Source organism: Lissotriton vulgaris, unplaced genomic scaffold (genome assembly GCF_964263255.1).
Source record: "Lissotriton vulgaris unplaced genomic scaffold, aLisVul1.2 SCAFFOLD_783, whole genome shotgun sequence".
Classification (NCBI taxonomy): Eukaryota; Metazoa; Chordata; class Amphibia; order Caudata; family Salamandridae; genus Lissotriton; species Lissotriton vulgaris.
The window spans coordinates 201551-220562 of record NW_028250878.1 but is presented as its reverse complement, the minus strand read 5'-3'; the positions used below and the strand labels follow the sequence as shown (position 1 = coordinate 220562).

Below are 19012 nucleotides of genomic sequence, written 5' to 3'. Positions count from 1 at the left end.
TACTGGCTGTCGGTGTATACAGTTATTCTTTTGTTCTTACCCCTCTTACATGCTCTAGTTAACGCGATGAGCTCTGCCACTTGTGCAGATTTCACCTCGCTTAAGTAAGATGCCTCTATGGTTTCTGTCAATGTGACCACAGCATATGCAGCACACAGACCTCCACTCTCATGTCTCAAACATGAGCCGTCCACGAACATTGTCTTATCCCCATCAAGTAATGCTATTTCACGGATGTCCGGACGGGGCTTAGTACTGAACTCAGTCAAATCAATGCAATTATGTTCCCCTTCCTCTTCCAGTTCTACATCCAGAGGAACAGGTAACAGTGTCGCAGGGTTTAGGACATTGCACCGGGAAATGGTTACATTTTCAGCACCAATCAAGATTCTCTCATACTTAGTCAGCCAACTAGGTGTGAGGTACTGGGTCTTAGTTCTAGTCAGTAGGATTACAACAGAATGAGGAACATATACAGTGACTTGATGTCCCATGACAATGTTCTCACTCTGTTCCAGACTGACGCAGGTAGCAGCCACTGCTTTCAGGCACCCAGGTAATCCAGCAGCCACCGGATCTAGGGTGGCCGAAAAATAGGCCACCGGACGTCTAACTAATCCATGCTCCTGGGTCAGGACTGAAAGAGCACAATTCTCTCTCGTGTCACAGAATAGCTCAAAAGACTTAGAGTAATCAGGCATACCCAATGCAGGAGCGGTACATAGACAGTTTCTCAATGTTACCCAAGCGTTCATGCTTTCACTGTCCCAACTGACGGGGTCTTCTACTCCTTTCTTGGTCATTTTTATCAGGGGTCTTGCTAGCGCAGCAAATCCTACAATCCATTGTCTACAGTAACCCACAACTCCTAGGAACATTCTCACCTCTTTCTGAGTTCTGGGCAGTTCCATTGCTTTAATTATTTTGATTCTTTCTGTAGTAACTTTCCTGATTCCTTTTTCTATCTGGTGCCCCAGATACTTCACTGAGTTCTTACAAAATTGCAACTTGTCAGGCGACACTTTATGTCCTCCCTTCCCTAGGTGATTCAGCAAGGCAATGGTGTCGGTGACACAGTCCGTCTGGGTTTTAGATGCCACCAATAGGTCATCTATGTACTGCACCAAAACAGATTCTCTCGGCAGCACTAGAGTCTCAAGGCACTTCTTTAGTATCTGGTTGAAAATCGATGGACTTTCGGTGTACCCCTGGGGGACACGATTCCAGACATAGATATGGCTGTCAAATTCAAAACTAAAAAGGAACTTGCTTTCTGGATGCAATGGGATGGAAAAGAATGCATGGCACAGATCGATGACAGTGAACCACTCTGCATTCCATAGAATCTGATATAGAATCACTGCAGGGTTGGGCACAACCGGACAGCAAGGCACAACAATTTGGTTTACCTTGCGCAAATCTTGCACCACCCGGTACTTTCCACTAGGCTTTTTGATCCCAATGATAGGTGAATTACAGGGACTGCTCATCACTTCCTCTATTATTTCTGCTTCGAGCAGCCTGGTAATTTCAGTCGCGACTCCTGCTTTCACTTCTGCACTCATTTTGTACTGTCTGGTTTTGGGGTATACAGCATTCGTTTTTATTGTTATTTTAACTGGGTCCACATTTGCCATTAAGCCTACATCCTTTCCTGTGAAATCCCACACTTCTGGTACCACTCTTAACTGGAGCTCTTCAGGTAAATCCTCAACTGTTAAAGGTTTGATATCAGCATCTTGTCTGACCAACATCAGTTTGTACAAGCCATCTTCATCGGGGGTCTGAATTTCGACGCCTTTTGGTGTGCAATAGATGGTACAATGCATCTTGCACAACAAATCACGTCCTGGCAGGGTCACAGGACTAGAATCACAGACCACAAATCTGTGCATTTCCTTGAAATTTCCTATAGAAATTTCCATTGGTTCAGTTACTGGGGTACTTATTATTTGATTGGAGACGCCCACTACTTGGATCGCTTCTCCCGAGAGGGGTAGGTTAGGAACATCCACTGTTCTTACAGTAGATCTGGTAGCACCAGTGTCCAACAGAAAGGTGACGTCTTTTCCTTCAACCTTTCCTTCAATGTATGGTCCAGTCTGGTCTACCGGTAAGGAGGCGCCAAGCACGCACTCCTCGTCCTCCCCTCTCAGGCCCCGTCAATCTTGATCTTCACAGAGGAAGGTATCATTTAACAAATACTGTGGAATGACTGCATTTCTTTCATTCTCGATTTCCCATACTTCCGCCCTCTCATTCTGCTGACCCTGATTCTTAAAGTTTTGTATAGGAGCGCGAGGTACTGGAGGTAATTTTACCTGTTGCTGGTTCTTCCTTGTCCCCTCTTTCTGCACCTGTGGATTCAAACCATTTACAGGGGCATTACCGGCCTGCAGGTGTGGACACTCGTCTCTCCAATGCCCTATCTGGCCGCACCCGTGGCAAGGGAATTTCTTCATAGCCTCTTCCCGACTCATTTTAACCCGGGGCTTTCCTCCTCCCCCAGTAGTGGCATTCTGTGTATTCTTATTAGAATTCAAGTTACTTAACTGCTTTTCTTGTTGTTCAGCCAATTTCACCTGTGCCCACATTACCTTCTCCTTGAGAGCTTTCCTTTTGTTTTCGATTTCATCTTCGCAGTATTTTGCGTATTTCAGGACATCATCTATTGGTTTTCCCTGCCAACTGATTTTATTGTCTCTAATCCATTGGGATATTTCAGGCCTTAATCCTAGCACAAATCTGTAACTGAAATGGGTCATGTCTTTCATGTCCACATTATCGATACCGCTGTATGTCTGAAACACTTGCAGTAACCTTTCATAATAGGAATGGACAGTTTCATCACGTTCTTGGGTGGTTCTATCTATTCGGGTCCAATCTGTCTCCTTTGCTGGCACCTTTTTTTTAAGGTACTGTATGACCTGATCATATTTCCTCATTACCTCAGGTGAGGGAGCTCCTGTCTTCTCATCTCTGGGATATTCGTCATTGGGCCAATCAATTTCTATTTTACACTCGGTCCACAGATCTACTGGGACCACAATGTCGAAAAACCCATCTAGGTCTTTCAGGAGACATTTCTGAACCTTGATGAAGCGTTCAACCTGTCTGTACCAGTCAACTGGTTTCTCCCGTAATTTCGGGAAGTCATTAGTAAATGACACGATATCCTGCCGGGACCAAGGGACATGGACATATTTTCCTCCCGGGACCTCTCTCATGGGACACAATTTTTCTGCGGGAGTTACTTCTTTCAGCATATATTCTGACGCTTGTGATTTCGCTCTACTGTCTTCCTTTTTCTTTGCCCACCGGGTTCTCCATTTTCCCACATCCCCCCATTTCTGCAAAAGCTTTAATAATTCTTTTATCTGGATCTGTTTTCCCATCACATTCAAGCTTTCTAAGTCTTTGTCTGAAAAATCTACTCTGTAGGGTTTCTGAAGAATTTTGGAGCGATTGACATCTATTCCCATTTCTGTGGCAGTGTCCATTAACCTTTCGTGGAGCAATCTAGCGTTTCGGGTAAGATTTTTACTGATGAACAGCAACTCTTCTTCACTGAAGGAGCTCAGGCGTTCCACTCCCACATTTCCAGCCATCATCTCTTCTATTTCTATTCTCAATTTATATATTTCTAACGCTTTGGGTTGGGGAGTGGTCTCTTTCTCCAGCTCTTTGGTCCATCTGTCTAATTCTTCAGGGGATACTACTGTGGCACTCCTAACCCCAGATGCACCTTCAATCAACACCTCTTTTGGCCTACTCTGACTTCTGGCCCCCGACATGCTAGTCCTAGGTTCCCTAATGGGCAAATCCATCAGAACCACTGATTCACATTCACTCTCTTGATCGTCATCTATGAATACTTCCTTTCTCGAGGGTGGGATGCTAGGAGTAGGTATTATTGGGGAGATAACAGGAGGACGAGGACTAGCCAGGTTATCCCTATACAGAGGAATAGCTGGACCAATAGTTACTGGAATAGTCAGGGAATCAGGATGGGGATGTATCTGGGCAATGGTTCGAACTAATTCCTCTCGCTGTCTAGCCAGGGCTTCTTTCTCCTTGTCTCGTAAAGCCTTTTCTGCAGAATTGTCATGCAATACCTGAGGTACCAAGGGACGATAAATACTTGGAGCAGTCGGAGTGACCAATCGGGGTGGTCCTTCTCCGAACGGCTGATAATTTGGGACCGTAGATTTAGGTCTGCAAAACCCATCCCCGTCACTGACTTTGCTGTCTGTACCCGTTCCATCTGTATCACTATCCCTCCTACATCTGGGATATTTTGAAAAGGGGTTTGGAGAATGCACAGTTTCTGATTCTGCAACATAGGGAGGTGGATTTTTCATTAACAAATCTTCTAAGTGCTCATCTTCTGAGTCCCCCACGGGCATTAAATGATGGGTCTTTTCTTTACTTTTTCCTTTCTTTTCCTCTAATACCCCCATCATTGGAAACAATCCTTCTGTCATCATGTTTTGCCTCCACTGTTTCATTTTCTGCTCTTTGGTTTGTGCTTGAACCCTCGGATACCATTTACTTAATCCCTTGTCCATCCGGGGTCTATCCCTTTCTAGAGCCTCAATCTCCCATTCTTCCAGGGCTTCGTACTGGGTCAATCTAGGTCTGGGGTGTAATTCATTCATGCGGGTCCTCAAGTTAAACAGGATCCGACCATTAAATGTACCTTCAACAGGGAATGATAGAACTCCGTCATCTGCAGTATACTTTGCCCAATTTTCCAACCATACACAGGTATGATACCCTTTGTCAAACATCATGAAGGAGGCAGGGGTATTTGGCGGGGGAATGAGCACACCTTCCCTCGTTCGAATGGGCTTGTCGGTTTTGAAAAAATTCTTTATTTTGTCAGTAAATGACAGTTTCCTTTTTATTCCATACATCATGTGCGGTCTACCTCGCAATATCTGATTCTTGTGAAATCCTAGGTACTTTGGATTTGGTATAAAATCTGGATACCACATACAACTTTCTAGACTCGCTTCTAACTCGGCTTGATTAATTTTGTTTACCTTTGTGCTTCCAATGCTAGTGCGACTTTTATTTCGCAATACCCAATCAAGTCAGAGAATACAAAAAATCCTTAACCAATGGGTGCGCTGCCTTTTCGCAAGACAGAGTCTCACGCTTCGGCACTCACCCCTCCTTCACAAATTCAGCTTCACTACACACCCGCTGTTTTGACCAATACCAGCGCGGCACGGAGTGACGTCAGGGCAGTCTTCCGACCGACTCCTTCCTTCACAAGGTAACGGAAACTTTTTACTCTCCCTAAAGTGCGCGTACAGATTTTAGTTAACAACACACAACGTCTGCCACTGTGTCTGAGTGTTCTAAAGAGATAAAAGAACTTTTTCTCACTACAAGTAAACCACTTCTGTCTACTTTTCATTCACTCTGGATAGACTTCTTTGCCTAACTTCACACACGAGTAATATAGAACCCGTTATTCTTCCGACTCATCCACTTTTGTCAGGGATATGTACTGAGCCGGGATTTCACCAGCGAACTATTTTACTTACCAGTCAAGCCTCGGAGACCCTACTACTCCTTCCGTATGCGACCCTTACTAGGTGATATCGCAATGAAAGTTTTATAAAGAACTCGTAGCTATCATTTACTCAGATGCAAACAAATGTCCTAATTAGTGCTTCCAGTTATTCCTAACCCTGCACTAATGACTCAAACCAGTGACTTCAACAGCTAACCGGATTCTGCTCACCGTTAGCTAAATACTTCCCCCGGGTATTCGGACTACACTGAACATTTACAAACAGTTCTGGGTTAACACGACATGTAACATTTATAGCAGCAATGCAAAAATCATGTACATTTATATATAAATCCTTAAAACATTTCAAAAATCTTTAAATCAATGTAATAATAAAATTCAGCAGCATAGAAATTTTAGCAGCACATTTTAATTTCACGGTTTATTTATCAATTTCCCTGTCTACCTAATCTAACTAGTCCAAACCATCCTCTGCTACCAGAAAATTACTGATAGAGCGCGCAGTTCACCCGGGTCACCGAGGTTACCAATTTCTTACACGCACTGGGCCCTGGCGTGCATTCAATTCCAACAATGATTTACGTGAACCGGGTGAAATCCTACACGCTCCTATGAGCAATTAAGGTTTGGGTTTACCTCTGCTTACCATGTACCCGACTTACCACAGGCACAAACTTATGACAGATCTGGAGCTATCAGGGAAATAGTAGACAGGAACCTAGAAAAATGTTCTCTATGAATCAGTACATACTTATCCACAATTTCTGTAAAATGACCACAGACACCTGATGAAGTTTAAAAGTTTTATATATAAGTTCAAAGAGAATATGCCAAGGCAATAAGCGATATGCAGAATAATATGTCAAACATCAAAATCAAAACCAATAAGTAACTGTGAACTAAGACTAGGACCATTTGAGTATATGGGAAGACTAAAGGTAGGAATTTAGAACAGAACTAGTCACTGCAATTTTATACTAGGACATAGGTTAGGGATGGGACCTAAAACATGTACTTATCCTAAGTGCTTTAGACTATTCTTGCTAAGCTCACTGCAATCAACTAAAGGAAAGGGAAAAATTGGAACATACTATTACTTATGATAAATCAATGATATCCTATAGGAGGGAGGGAGAAAAGGAACACAACTAAGAAACAAACGCATATACCTGGTATTTCAAAGGTAATAGAGCAATATCACAGGCAAGAGTGCTTTAATAGGAAAGTAGAGAGAGAGAGAGAGAGAGAGAGAGAGAGACGCAAACCCACAGTCTAATAATTACCTAATTCAGATTGAAGACCAACCCTGGCCACGGGTCAGTTGGGAAGACGGGGACAGGGACCCTTAGAAAAGGAATGCCAGAATGCGAGCAGGTACAGCCCACGGACAGTTCAGGACAGGATACCCCTCAGGTTTTGGGTCAAAGGACTGGGCCTCCCAGGGTACGACCAACACCCACAGCTTCGGACAGCAACGCCTGCGTTACCCCCTCCTGCAAGTAATCCGCCAGTAACCCCGATTGGGTTTTAAAATTTCCCAGCAAAGTGCTTCGCCAGCACTTAGGATTATTTCCACCCCTTAGGAGTTTGTGGAAAGTATGGACAGAGTGCTCCGCAGCACTTTCAGATTGAGCACCTATTGAGTTCGTAGGGTCAGTGACAGGTCTGCTACTCGGACAAGTCGGACAATTTTCCTAAGCTAAACTAGGGTAATTATACTGGTTTGGGGTCCCTCAGACCACCCACTAATGTTGCAAGTGACAGTTTCCCACATTATGATTGGTCAGGAGAGGTGGTGCGGTCATTACCACCTCCTAGAATTCAACTTTCTCATCCCAAATATTAAAATTTTCCTACCCGCCCCTTGGGTTCACGTTCCCATGCATAGAATACAGCAGTACAATAAAGTTCACAATAGGTAGCAACAGAGTTGCATCGTCCAAGGTAAGATTCTGTCTTCCCAGAGAAGTTCTCAGGCGCATTGTGCTTCAGGAGCCAGCTGGCTTGCTTCAGCTTCTGCGCAGTAGAGCTTTTCCCTGGTCACGTGATGGTGCCCAGCAGAGCCTCAAGTATGGCTCCGCTCCCGATTTTCCCAGCCCCAGAGACGCGGTACATGAAAAGTAAGCGAGAACAAATTAAAATCACATATAAAATGATCACACTGTATACCATGATGAAATTCTAAACATCCCTTATTTTATAATAACTATAGCATTACTGTTTAGTGCGAAAAGACAGATAGGCTGAAGCAGCTGTAGCAAGCGCAGAGCGTGGTGAAAGTCAAGCGGCCATGTTTGCAACAGTGCGCATGTGCAATACATTCCCTCCAGAATGCGAGTGCGTCACATCACATGGGTATGACCGACGCATGCGCAGACTGAATTTCAGCGAAGCAGCCGTTTCTTTAGTGCAAGCTTCGTTAGTATGGAAAAGACACACAGGCAAGCCTCTTGGGGACACCCGCGTGTTTGGGAAAATGCAAAATAAATGACGAACAGTTGGATTAATATGATTATACATTTGACGAGGTTCTTGAATGTGAGCAAGGCGCTTTACGTGCGAATCCTTGCTCCATCATGTGCAGCAAGAGACACTAGTTTCTCGGGAACTTAACTGAGAACAAGACTTGCACAACTCATACATACTTCTGTTACATTTCCAGAGCACTTCATCTCAGTTCTTCTCCTGTAGCACATATTTGGTTTCACAACCCCAGACTACGTCAGTTGATCGTGTCCATGTGTGCAGACCCACAAATCCGACGGGGAAAGATTAGTGCTGGCAAAGCTCAAATAACACATAGTTTCTGCTTTTCCCGCAAACACTCATCATTCTTGTGTTTTTGTAGCTACATAACTCAAGGGATTGCTACAAAACCGCCGATCCTGTATACATCACTGACCATAAGCAACAGAGGAGCACTTCGGCTAAAACAGTTCTAACTCTGGAAGAAACTGTTTGTCTCGATCATGGTGAGTCACATTTAAATCTTTTTCTCGCTAATTAAAAGGTAGATCAGTGACCTTAATGAGATTTTACTAAGGCTCTATTCGTACCATGTTAAATATAAACCATGTTAAATATAGTACCAGCATGTTATGTTACTTGTTTTAGTTTTTAGCCCCTAAGGGCGGCAGCGAAAATCATTGGTTATTCTCTGTCTACAGAGGCAGAATTCAAGCATTGACAAAATAGGATTTCCAGCTGCAATTAAAGAGCAAAATAAGGCGTCCTTAAGTTAGGTAATAAGGAGTAAGAAGCACATTAGTGCACATTTTTACAACATCCCAGTTTGCACATTCGGCATAAGTGTTCTGTAATGTACTTACGTTTCAAAGACTTTGCTTGGGAATGTTTTGTGTATGCAGATATCTGATAGAAAAGGCCCTCTCATTAATAGCCTTGATAAGCTGTGGTAGAATATAATGAATACATGAGTATTTTTTTAAAACAGCGCAGTGAGAAAAGCCATTTAAGAAAAATAAGAAAGACAACCAGAATGAGATGACTCAGTCACAAACTCATAAGCCATTTCAGTGGCATTTAAAGTAGGCTACTACTAGCTGGAAGGAGAAGCGAAAATACCCCTTGTTATGAAACGTGTAGGTTACAAAACACGCTCTTTTCTAGGTCTAACTAGAGACGGATTTAGCTAACTGGCCTCTGTTTGCATGCCATTCATAATGTATTTCAGCTCACAGCACACCGAGAGGAGGGGACTGGGTCAGCCACCTTCATTATTAACTGTTTTCTTCACAATCAGTTGCATTTTTGCATTAACCCAGCCATTATTTGTCTAGGTTGTCAGCAAGCGAGAGACATGGGGTTTTGCATGCTTAGTGTCAGCTTTCACCCGGAGAAGAGACAGGCACCAAGAGGCAAACTAATGCTCTCCTGTGATGCTTGTTGCACACTCAACTCTTGGCCCCATTGCTGAGGGGCATGTTTACTGCAATGACTGGTGCTGTCCCACCATGAGATGTCCCGTGTCTTTTGTTTGTAATTCAGGCTTCTCCTCTGTCCACACGTCTTTGTTATCATTTCACCTCAGCTCACATTGGTCTAGGAACCATTACTATCTCACAATCGCCAGTACATAAGTAATACCTTCCTCATCATTACCAGCACCTCCAGTAGTACTACTCTTACAACCAAACAGCACCATTACCATGATTACGCTTACCACCACTACTTCCATTGCACAACCACTACCACCATTGCCACACCACCATCACTATCACCACCACCATCACTACCACCAGCGTCATGACTAACATTATCTGCTACTACTGCTACCACCACCATTATTACCAACAAAACTCCCATCTACAGTATCACGACTACTATCACCATCATGGTTACCATAACCATCACTATCACCATCATCACAACTACTACTGCCATCAATTACACTCCCAGCTCCATCAATACTACAACCACCACCACGTTCATGTGACTTTGTGTGTATAAGAACAGTATGGGCCATATTTATCATGTTGCGTGGTGCAAAAGCGATGCAACCCCTAAGATGTAATGTATCAAGCCATGCAAGGCCCCCTGCCGTGGCCCTGAGTGGCTTGATAAATCCAGAGTAACGCAATGCAGCGCTAATTGCCGCATTGCGTTACTTTGCCCCAGGTAGACGTTCCATGGGTGGTAAGCGGGTGTCCCTACGCAACACCCATGGATTTTGATGCAGTCCCGGAATTACCATTACCAGTAGGTATGGGAATGTGCCAAAATGCTACGCTTTCCCAGAGGAGGCATAAGAAGGAGAAATATGTTCATTTCTCTTCGTTTTTCCTCCTTCTATGAGTGATGCATTTTGAAGCACACATAGAGGAAAGGGCCTCAGGGTATTGTTTTTGTACAGAAAAGTGTTCTTTCTTGCACAAAAGCAATCCTGCTTGCAACGCAGGCACCCTTGCTTCATAGTGCAATATAGAGTTCCTGTGCTGACTCTAGGCAGCACATTGCGCTCCATTGCTGGGAAAAGGAAGGAATGCGCTGTATGGTGAGAAATGGAGTGCATTCCTGCCCTTTCCCTGTAACGCAGCACAGCACGGTGCAGCATTACATTTTGATAATCATGGCCTTGTGTGTTTGACATTGCTATGTCATAAAAAGTCTAATATGAGCATTTAAATGACACATTGATATATGTAGTAACTCTTCTGCGAAGCTCTCTATATTCAAACACCTATATTCCATAAATATGGCCAGTGATACAATGCAGGAACCCATTTATGGGTCCACAGGGCATGTGGGAGTTGAGGATTTTTACTCCTGATGTCCCGTGCCCCAACTTACTATGGATCACAAGCAACTATGCCACGTCCCCTTCAGCACCAAAGTAATACTTATTTATTGTATGGTTAATTATAAACTGTTACAATTTCAGCAAAAACACAGTCAAGTTAAAAGCATTCAATCAAATAAAAAGCTTGGATATTCGATGGCATAACTTGAATCTGAGGAACACCGTAGTCCAAGAAGTTCAACGCTCCCTTGTGGGTCAGGTGGGGGGGGGGGGTGAAAGGGGGTACATGGGCTAACAACTCAACATGTGGGCAGCAGCAATGCATTATGATTGTCTGGCTAAATACTTACTTTTGTGATAAAAAGACGTATTTTATATTCCCTAACAACATTCATAAGCAATTACACAGTCCCCTCTGAGGCCGGGCTCTAGTGTCTCTTTAGGCAGTTCCCTGGGTCCCACTCCCTCGTCGCTCCAAGCCATTCTTGCTCCAAAGCCACGGTTATGCCTAATTGACTATAGGCAGCATCCAGGGTAAGCTCCACTAGTTGTTTGAGACTCAAGAAACCACTCTGACTCTATTTTAAAGTAATCACTGCAGCACTAACTAGCGAGCAAGTTCCCATGGACCGACTTGCCTAAAATCAGTCTCACCCACACGTACACGTCTACATCCAGAGTCCCTGAGCGTGCCCCTTCCATGGGCACCTGGTGCATTAGCAGCTGAATCAGGTGAATTCACTGCAAGGGGATTAGGGGGGATGTCCTCAGCAGGTGCAGAGTTCCTCACACACAGCTGAGTGACCGAAGCGACTGGAGGTTCCTTGCGGATCCTACTTGGAGGGTAAGTGTCTGGACCGCCCCACAGTGGGACCTCACTTCTCTAGCCGGCAGTGTTGATCAGGTCGCATGTCTTGTTGTGACTCCAAAGTTGAGAGCCCACTCTTACAGGTCACAGGAGTGACTATAGTTCACACCTATATGTCAGCCACAGTGATGTGTGTATCAAAGGTCATCCCCAATTCCTTCTTGAGACAAGCACAGGCACCTTCCTGGTGAATTGTCACTGAATCAAAAGCACCCTTTGAAGTTTACAGGGAAAGTCTGTCTCTTCCCTCTCCAGTGTGTGTGCCACCCATCTTACAGGAATGCAGCAATATACAAATATGTGTGGGGGATTCCTCTACCTCCTCTCCTCGTTTTTCACCATGGAGGCCAGTGTGAATCTTCTATGTATTGTACCATTCACAGGCACACATACTCCAGGCGCATGTATACACCATACACACACTGCACAGCTCTGTATCCTTCATGCACTGTACCACTCATAGGCACACATACACCCAGCACTTACATTTATCATGCAGCACTGCACAGTACTGCATTATCCCTGTATTGTATGCCCCCCATGATTTTGCAGGTTTGGGTGCCAAATTTTGAGGCCGAAGCAAGCTAAATTTGCAACAAAAAAACTTAAAATGCATGGTGCGTTTGCAGTGGCCAAAAATTGTGCCTGCCACAGAAATACTGCAAGGCCTTTCTCTGTCATTACTGCACGGTGGCAGTACATGCAGGTAAGCGTGGTGGGGTGGGGCGGGGGTGAGGGGTGTAAGTGACAAACAACAGAATAGGGAAAATAAATAAATAATTAAATACAACCACTTACCTTGCACTCACTGCATTGCCGGCGATGCGGCAAGCGCAAGGCAAGTGGTTTTATTTATATATTTTATTTTCCCTATTCTGTTGTTTGTCATGTCCACCCCCTCCCTGCCCCATCCTGTTTATCTTCACGGCCTGCAACTGTTGCTGGAGACTGTGCTGTGTCACAAACTGTAACCTTGCAGAGTCTCCAGCAGCACACCACATTGAATCGGAGGATGTCTGATGCCAAAGAGAGTAGATTACAATATGAAACGTTCTCCTTTTGTCATCAGACAACCAGCTTTCCTTGATGTGTGCAGGGCAGCAGGGGCTATGCAGCACTTAACACCAAACCAATGTAGGTCAAGGATGAGTTGAGCACACAGCAGCTGAACTTTAGAATGAGTGAGCCTGCAGGCCTCACTTCAGTGACAGGTTAAAAAACACCTGCTTACTCCTACAGATGACTAAATACTGTGCTGCCCCACTGCATTTGTGCTGCTTAACTACTGGTGAAGGCAGTGACCTTCCACCACTATAAGGGTAGTGGTTTGGGTGCCTCTCTCGGTCCAAAAAGACAGCACAAAAATGTGAGACAGGCTTATGTCATGGCACATGTGCATAATCCATGTTTGCCTATGGCAACAAAAATCAGCATTAGGGATCCAGACATCAGCACAATTGGGGCACTCGGGGGATCGTTGCACGTCCATTATCATGCAAAGGACCTTTTCATCCCAGAAAAGCTGTTGCATTACATTTATTTGTAGTGTTTTCAGGCACACAGACTCAGGATGTTAGTGAGCTGTACAGTAGGGTGTAGCATGGTGCGAGTGTTCATGCAGGAGCTACAGTGAAAGAGCCACGTATAACAATCATTCCCCTCTTCCTAACATTTTTGATTAATATCTAACTTTTCATTTTCAGAAATACCTTTTGGGATTTTCTCTTCTTTTAATTATCTCAGATTTGGGATGTGATGCAGCTTGCTATCGTGAAGGTGTGCAGTATGGTGTTAAAGGTAGGAACTAAACTTCTTATCTTACTAATTAACATATTTGTTTTAAAATGTTGGACTTCCAACATAAACATTAATCAAAAGTTGTGGTAAGCTGTCCCTTTAGCACAATCTTGCAATATGCTACCTGGACACCCTTAAGAAGATGCTGCCAGCTTTCAGAACCTCATTTTAACTTTTGCGTGTTCACTTTCTGGGAAATTACATCTTGCAGTTGTAAGATAAAATATTTGCTTGACTGCCAAATATTGTAGCTTTTTAAGGCTGGCTAGAGACAGCTTAACATAGAGAAGTGTTTGGGTCATCCCCATAAGACATTGAGAGTAGTGGATGTCAGACGTGTTCAATGCCATTTTATGGGTTCTTCATTTCCAGCAGCACGGATTAACACACTGCGTATCACCACTGATGGAGAGCAGTCAGTCTGCTGGTCCGGCGCTGCAGGAAAACGAGCTGTGAATGGCATAGGTGGCCTTATTTTTAGGTCGAGCCTAGAGTCAGCGCACAAGCGCTGCTCTGGTGAAGATCTGCTGTAGTTCAGTAGGTGAGGGAAGCCCTGCCCATATTTTTCATTGGCTTGTAACTGTCTTTGACTTTTGTAAATGCTGCCGTCAGATTCGTTTATAGGCTTGTTAGTCCCTCCTTATCACAGCCATGTCATCATTTGTATCCTCCCATGGCTACTGGACCCTTTAATTTGAGTGTTACATGGTACATGTTATTTAGACTATGAGCACTATTTTTTTTAATGAGGTTATCGTACTGCCCTCTCTACTCCCCCCTCCCTCCCACTGTCCGTGCCTTCTCGCCCCCTTCTTCCCCCACCTGCATTCCCCTTGTCTGTGCCTCCTCCCCTCACCCGCCCACACTCCTGTTGTCTGTGCCTTCTCCCGCCTCACTCCTGTTGTCCAGGCCTCCCCGACCTTCCTCCTGTTGTCCATGATGACTACAGTTTGTAATGCAATAGGTCTCGCGTAAATGCGAGTCCTATTGCATTGCAAATGCTTGTTAGAATAGATATCTTTCCAGTGACTACTCCCCATCCTCTCCCCTTGTTTAATACAACTGCTACATATGTAAAGCGCTGCAAAGCCTGCTTGGGGGTCGAGTGCGTGGTTTATAAAACTGGGACGGTGGCGAGCGGGAGAGTGCGCCTTCACAGCTATGACCGGTAGCAAGTTTGGGAGCCACCGCACCCTATTTCATTGAGCCTCCCTCGCTAAGATAACAACAGAGTGTGGGGAATCCCAGCACCTGGTTTTGTGCACAGCCGACAATGTCAAAGCCCTCGCTGCCTGACTGACTGACTCCAAGATGGCGGCCTCCATGGGTACTGACACAGGGCTGACAAGCAGCGGCCCGGGTTCTCTGTCTGCACCTCAGGGTCATGTGATTGTGGGAGTGTCCCTCCGTGCAGGCGCAGACCCTCAGGACAGGCTGAAGATGGCGGCGCAGAAGAGAGGTGGGTGAGGGGGAGGTCCCGGATGGGGAGTGGGCACCAAGGGCTGTGAGAGCGGGAGGGTCGACAGGGCCAGGCAGGAGTCATCGAGTGAGTAAAAAGGTTGCAGTGATGGGCAAAGAGTGGGATGAGGGCTCCCAGTGATGGGTACATGGGTGCCAGGTCACCTGTCTAACAAGTTGAGGGGTACATAGGGTATCTCATTTCATCAACGGGGCCTGGAGTCCCTTTGTGAGGGTGTCAGTGACCCTGTGAGGGATTATGGTGAGAGGCACACATGGGGTGCCAGTGGGTTACCTGTCACCAGTCATGGGGTCATTGTCATTGGCACAGAGGGGTGTGGTGCGTACTGGGGCATCACATGTCGTTAACAAGGCGTGGGGTCACTGGGTGAGGGTATCACAGAGCCAATGAGGGATTATGGTGTAGGGCACACATGGGGTGTCAAGGGGTCACCTGTCATCAGTAATGGGGTCACTGTGATGGACACAGAGGGATTAGGGGGGTACTGGGGCATCACATGTCGTTAACGAGGTGAGTGGTCACTGGGTTGGGGTATCACAGACCCAGTGAGGGACTATGGTGCGGGTATACACGGGGTGTCATGGGGTCACCTGTCATCAGTAATGGGGTCACTGTCACAGGCAATGAGGTATGTGGGGTTATTAGGGCATCACATGTCATTAATGAGGCATGGGGTCACTGGGTGAGGGTATCACAGACCTTGGTGCGAGACACACATGGGGAGTCAAGGGGTCACCTGTCACCATGCATGGGGGTCTATGTCACAGAGGAGTGTCAAGGGGGTTACCTGTCGCAGGCGGTGGATTGGAGTCATTGAGTGAAGGGTGATGGGTATAGAGGGGATGTGAGAGGGATGGGGCTACTGTTCACTAACTGGCTCCCATGGGGTGTGAGGTGGGCATTGGGTCACAGGGTCAGACACTGAGCGGTAAGGCAGAGCATGGCTTCTGTACAGACTGGCTGCTAGTAGGAGTCTAGGCACTAAGAACCTGTGCTTGTCAATCTGGGGGTGTATAGCTTCAAGCTGGAGCAATGTTGAGGTGCAGAAAGGCATCTCACACTGGGCTGTAGGGCTTAGCCACTGTCTGGACTGGGCAGCGTCTCTGCAGATAGACTGGGGAGGGGGTCACTGAGTCCCTTCGGCACAGTGAAGCCAGGGGATAGAATTATGTCTGGCGGCGTTGACCACCAAGGGGACAATGCAGAGGCCTGCGGAGCTGTCAGAGTGGACTATGAGGCTTCGTGTCATGCATGCTCCTGACGGGCTGTTCGAGGCATCAGACTCAGCCTGTTCTGGGTATATGTTTAGTTTGGGTAGTGAGGGCTGATGTTCAGCTGAACTGGTGGGCATTAGGTACGACAGGATAGAGTTGATTCAGGCCAGTGGCCTGTTTTGTTTGCACTTCTTTGATGTATTTGTTTCAGTCATCAGTAAAATGGAATCTGTCAGCAAGAATTATACTGCAATATCAGTCAACTTTGTGGGGAACAGCTCGTTTATAAACAGGTTGAGTCATTCTGTTGAGGGAGTCTGTGAATTGAAACACAACTGGGCATATGTTTGTGCTAACCTAAAGGTTAATTCATGTGGAGAAGTGTGGCTCACTGGTTAGAGGAGGCAGACCTGGAAGCAGAGGTCAGCCCGGGACCAGGGTTCAATTCCCGGCTCGGCGGGGTCTTGAGTCCTAAAAATGTCCATGGACTCGACAATTCTCACTCCGGTGCCTACTCGATTCACGGGTTCACACTCTGTGACTCTGGGCAATAGCTTGCTTAATCTCCACAACGGCCCCTCGCGGCGGGATGCCTGGCTTTCACCTTGCGGATACCCTGCCGGGGTTATCTCACAGGGGAATTCCAGGAAGGGTTCCCTAAGCAAGCGCTTAAAAACCGCTCAGTGATTTGCGCTATATAAATTCCTGTACATTTACATGTTTTAAAACTTTTAGATAGTTTTAACTTGAGTAATCTAAACCTTACTTACATGCATACCGAACTGGCCGGTCCAACTATACAAAGCAACGTACAATGAAGCTTATTGAAGCCAAAAACAGTCTGAATATTAGGCAGATGCAAAAAACCTCAAGAATGATTAAGCCATGGACCTTAATTGCTCCAGATTGATCTCCACCAGCTAGCTGGCATTAGAAATTTAATTTAACTGTAATCCCAAGTTAAGAAATGTCTTGTGTGGGGTCCACAACTTTGCAGGGCCATTGTTGCTAGCTGTGTCAATAAATGCGTAATCAGGCTACTGACACATTTGGGATGTTTCTCTGGGTTGTAGTTTGCCTGTGGTGGATGGTATAGCCACAGAAGGTTAGGAGGAGATAGGTTCAAGCCTTCCTCTGGGCAGTTTGATTTGTGCTGCACTGAGGATACATTTCGGAGCGTGGAATTGTTGGCCGTTTATAATATTAGTGTATATCTGACTGCCTTTAAGTTTTAGGTGGGATGGGGTCACTGGCGGTTAAAGCTACATCAGGGCTTATGAGGGTAAAGGCTTGCTTTTTGGGGGTTTCATTCAGGTCAAAATAGATTGTGAAACACTGCTCAGTAGTAGGGTATTCTAGATTGACATTAGATTCACACTAGCCTTTAGGGCTGATGGAGCCTGCACTATTGTGGGCAGATTCTTGCTAGTCTGTGGGTAAGTGATGCCTTATTCCGACTTATAACGGAGGGATGGTGGACTGTGGTGGGATGAATTTGTGTGTCGGAAAGACATAGTGATGAAAATTGTTGAGGTAGATTCATGGTGGGCAGTGGGTGTCAATTTTTTTCTAGAGGAGGATGAATTCAAGCATTGCATGACTTCACTAAACTAGTGGAAAATCAAGTGGCCTCTTGAAACTTATCTCAATAGTGTAAATGCAGGTTAGTTAGGGGCTCTGGAGGGAGGGAACTATTTGTCTGATTAGTAGGCAGATGTGGATGCATGCTAGACTGAGGCGGGGGCGTAGTGGCTGACTAGAGTTTTGCAGTACTTTTTTTCCTTCTCTCTAAGGGAAGAGGTAGAGAAGATTCTTAAGTGGAGAAGATTCAAGCTTTACTTTTCACTACTAGATTCAGGCTGGACTGTAGCTGGAGTAATCCATGCTGGTTATGAAGTTGATGAATCACGTTGAGCTGGAGGGTAAGGGTAGGAGTTTGTACTGACTGTTCTAGGGGTTATCATCCCGTCTTCCACTGTTGGGTAGATTAGGCCCCAATGGGTGGATAAATTCACAGTGGGCTTTGGTAGCATGATGGTTCTGCTGAGGCAGTGTTTTCAGAGTGGAGAGGAGGGAGGGTAAACTGAAGCTGGACTAAGGGTGGCAGATTGAGACTGGTAAATAGATTTATTAAAACATGAGTGTCTGGGTCAATTAAGAGTGATCTGAAGTTGCGTATTTATTTTGAATTTGGATTCAGTCAGATTCCTTGAGTTAGAGTCTGGTTGGACTGAGATGTGAGTTATTTTAGCCTTTGTATCGGGTATGTTCAGGGAGGGAAGAGGGACTTAAATGTTTGATTTTCACTTTAATGCAGGTTAATTTGGTCAGACTAATGTTGCACTATGTAGATTCTGGTTTTGGTAAGAAATAGATTTAGAGCTGTTGGGGAGATCAAAGACGAATCCTCATCTGGAAGAGTTTGATTCTCGATGGTTTGAGAGGAAATTGTTGCTTGGCTCGGGGTAGATTTTGGCCAGACATACAGTAGATTACAATTAGACTAAGGGTATAATTATGTTGGATGAGGAGTTACAGATTTGAGCTGTACAAAAAAAAGGATGGATCCTGAAATAAATGTTGGCTGGTTTTGTGTTTGAGTGGCTTGTTCAGGTTGTATTGGTAGGGGGAGGAGATGACAGGGTGGGGTTGATTCTCTTAGGATGCGGGTAGCAAGGTTAGACTGAAGTATTGCAGATTTATGCTGGACGTTGTGGGTGTCAACAGTTGGCTGGACTGTTTGAATAGTTGAATAGAGAGGACAAATGGAGGGCAGATGGATGTGTATGTTATCGCTGATGTAGAGATGAGGTCCATTCGGGCTTGAATCTTGGGTGTTCTGGATACA

At 45.3% G+C, this 19012-nt stretch overlaps 1 protein-coding gene across 1 annotated transcript in view; it reads left to right on the top strand.

The window, feature by feature from the left end:
- Positions 1 to 8381: 8381 nt before the first annotated feature.
- LOC147663087 (beta-microseminoprotein-like) overlaps positions 8382 to 19012 on the top strand; it is a 113206-nt gene continuing 102575 nt past the window's right edge. The window contains exons 1-2 of the mRNA XM_086950686.1: positions 8382 to 8517; positions 13377 to 13470. Of these exons, the coding sequence (XP_086806812.1) occupies positions 8515 to 8517; positions 13377 to 13470 (97 nt within the window). The 5' untranslated portion in view covers positions 8382 to 8514. The remainder of the gene's footprint in view (positions 8518 to 13376; positions 13471 to 19012) is intronic.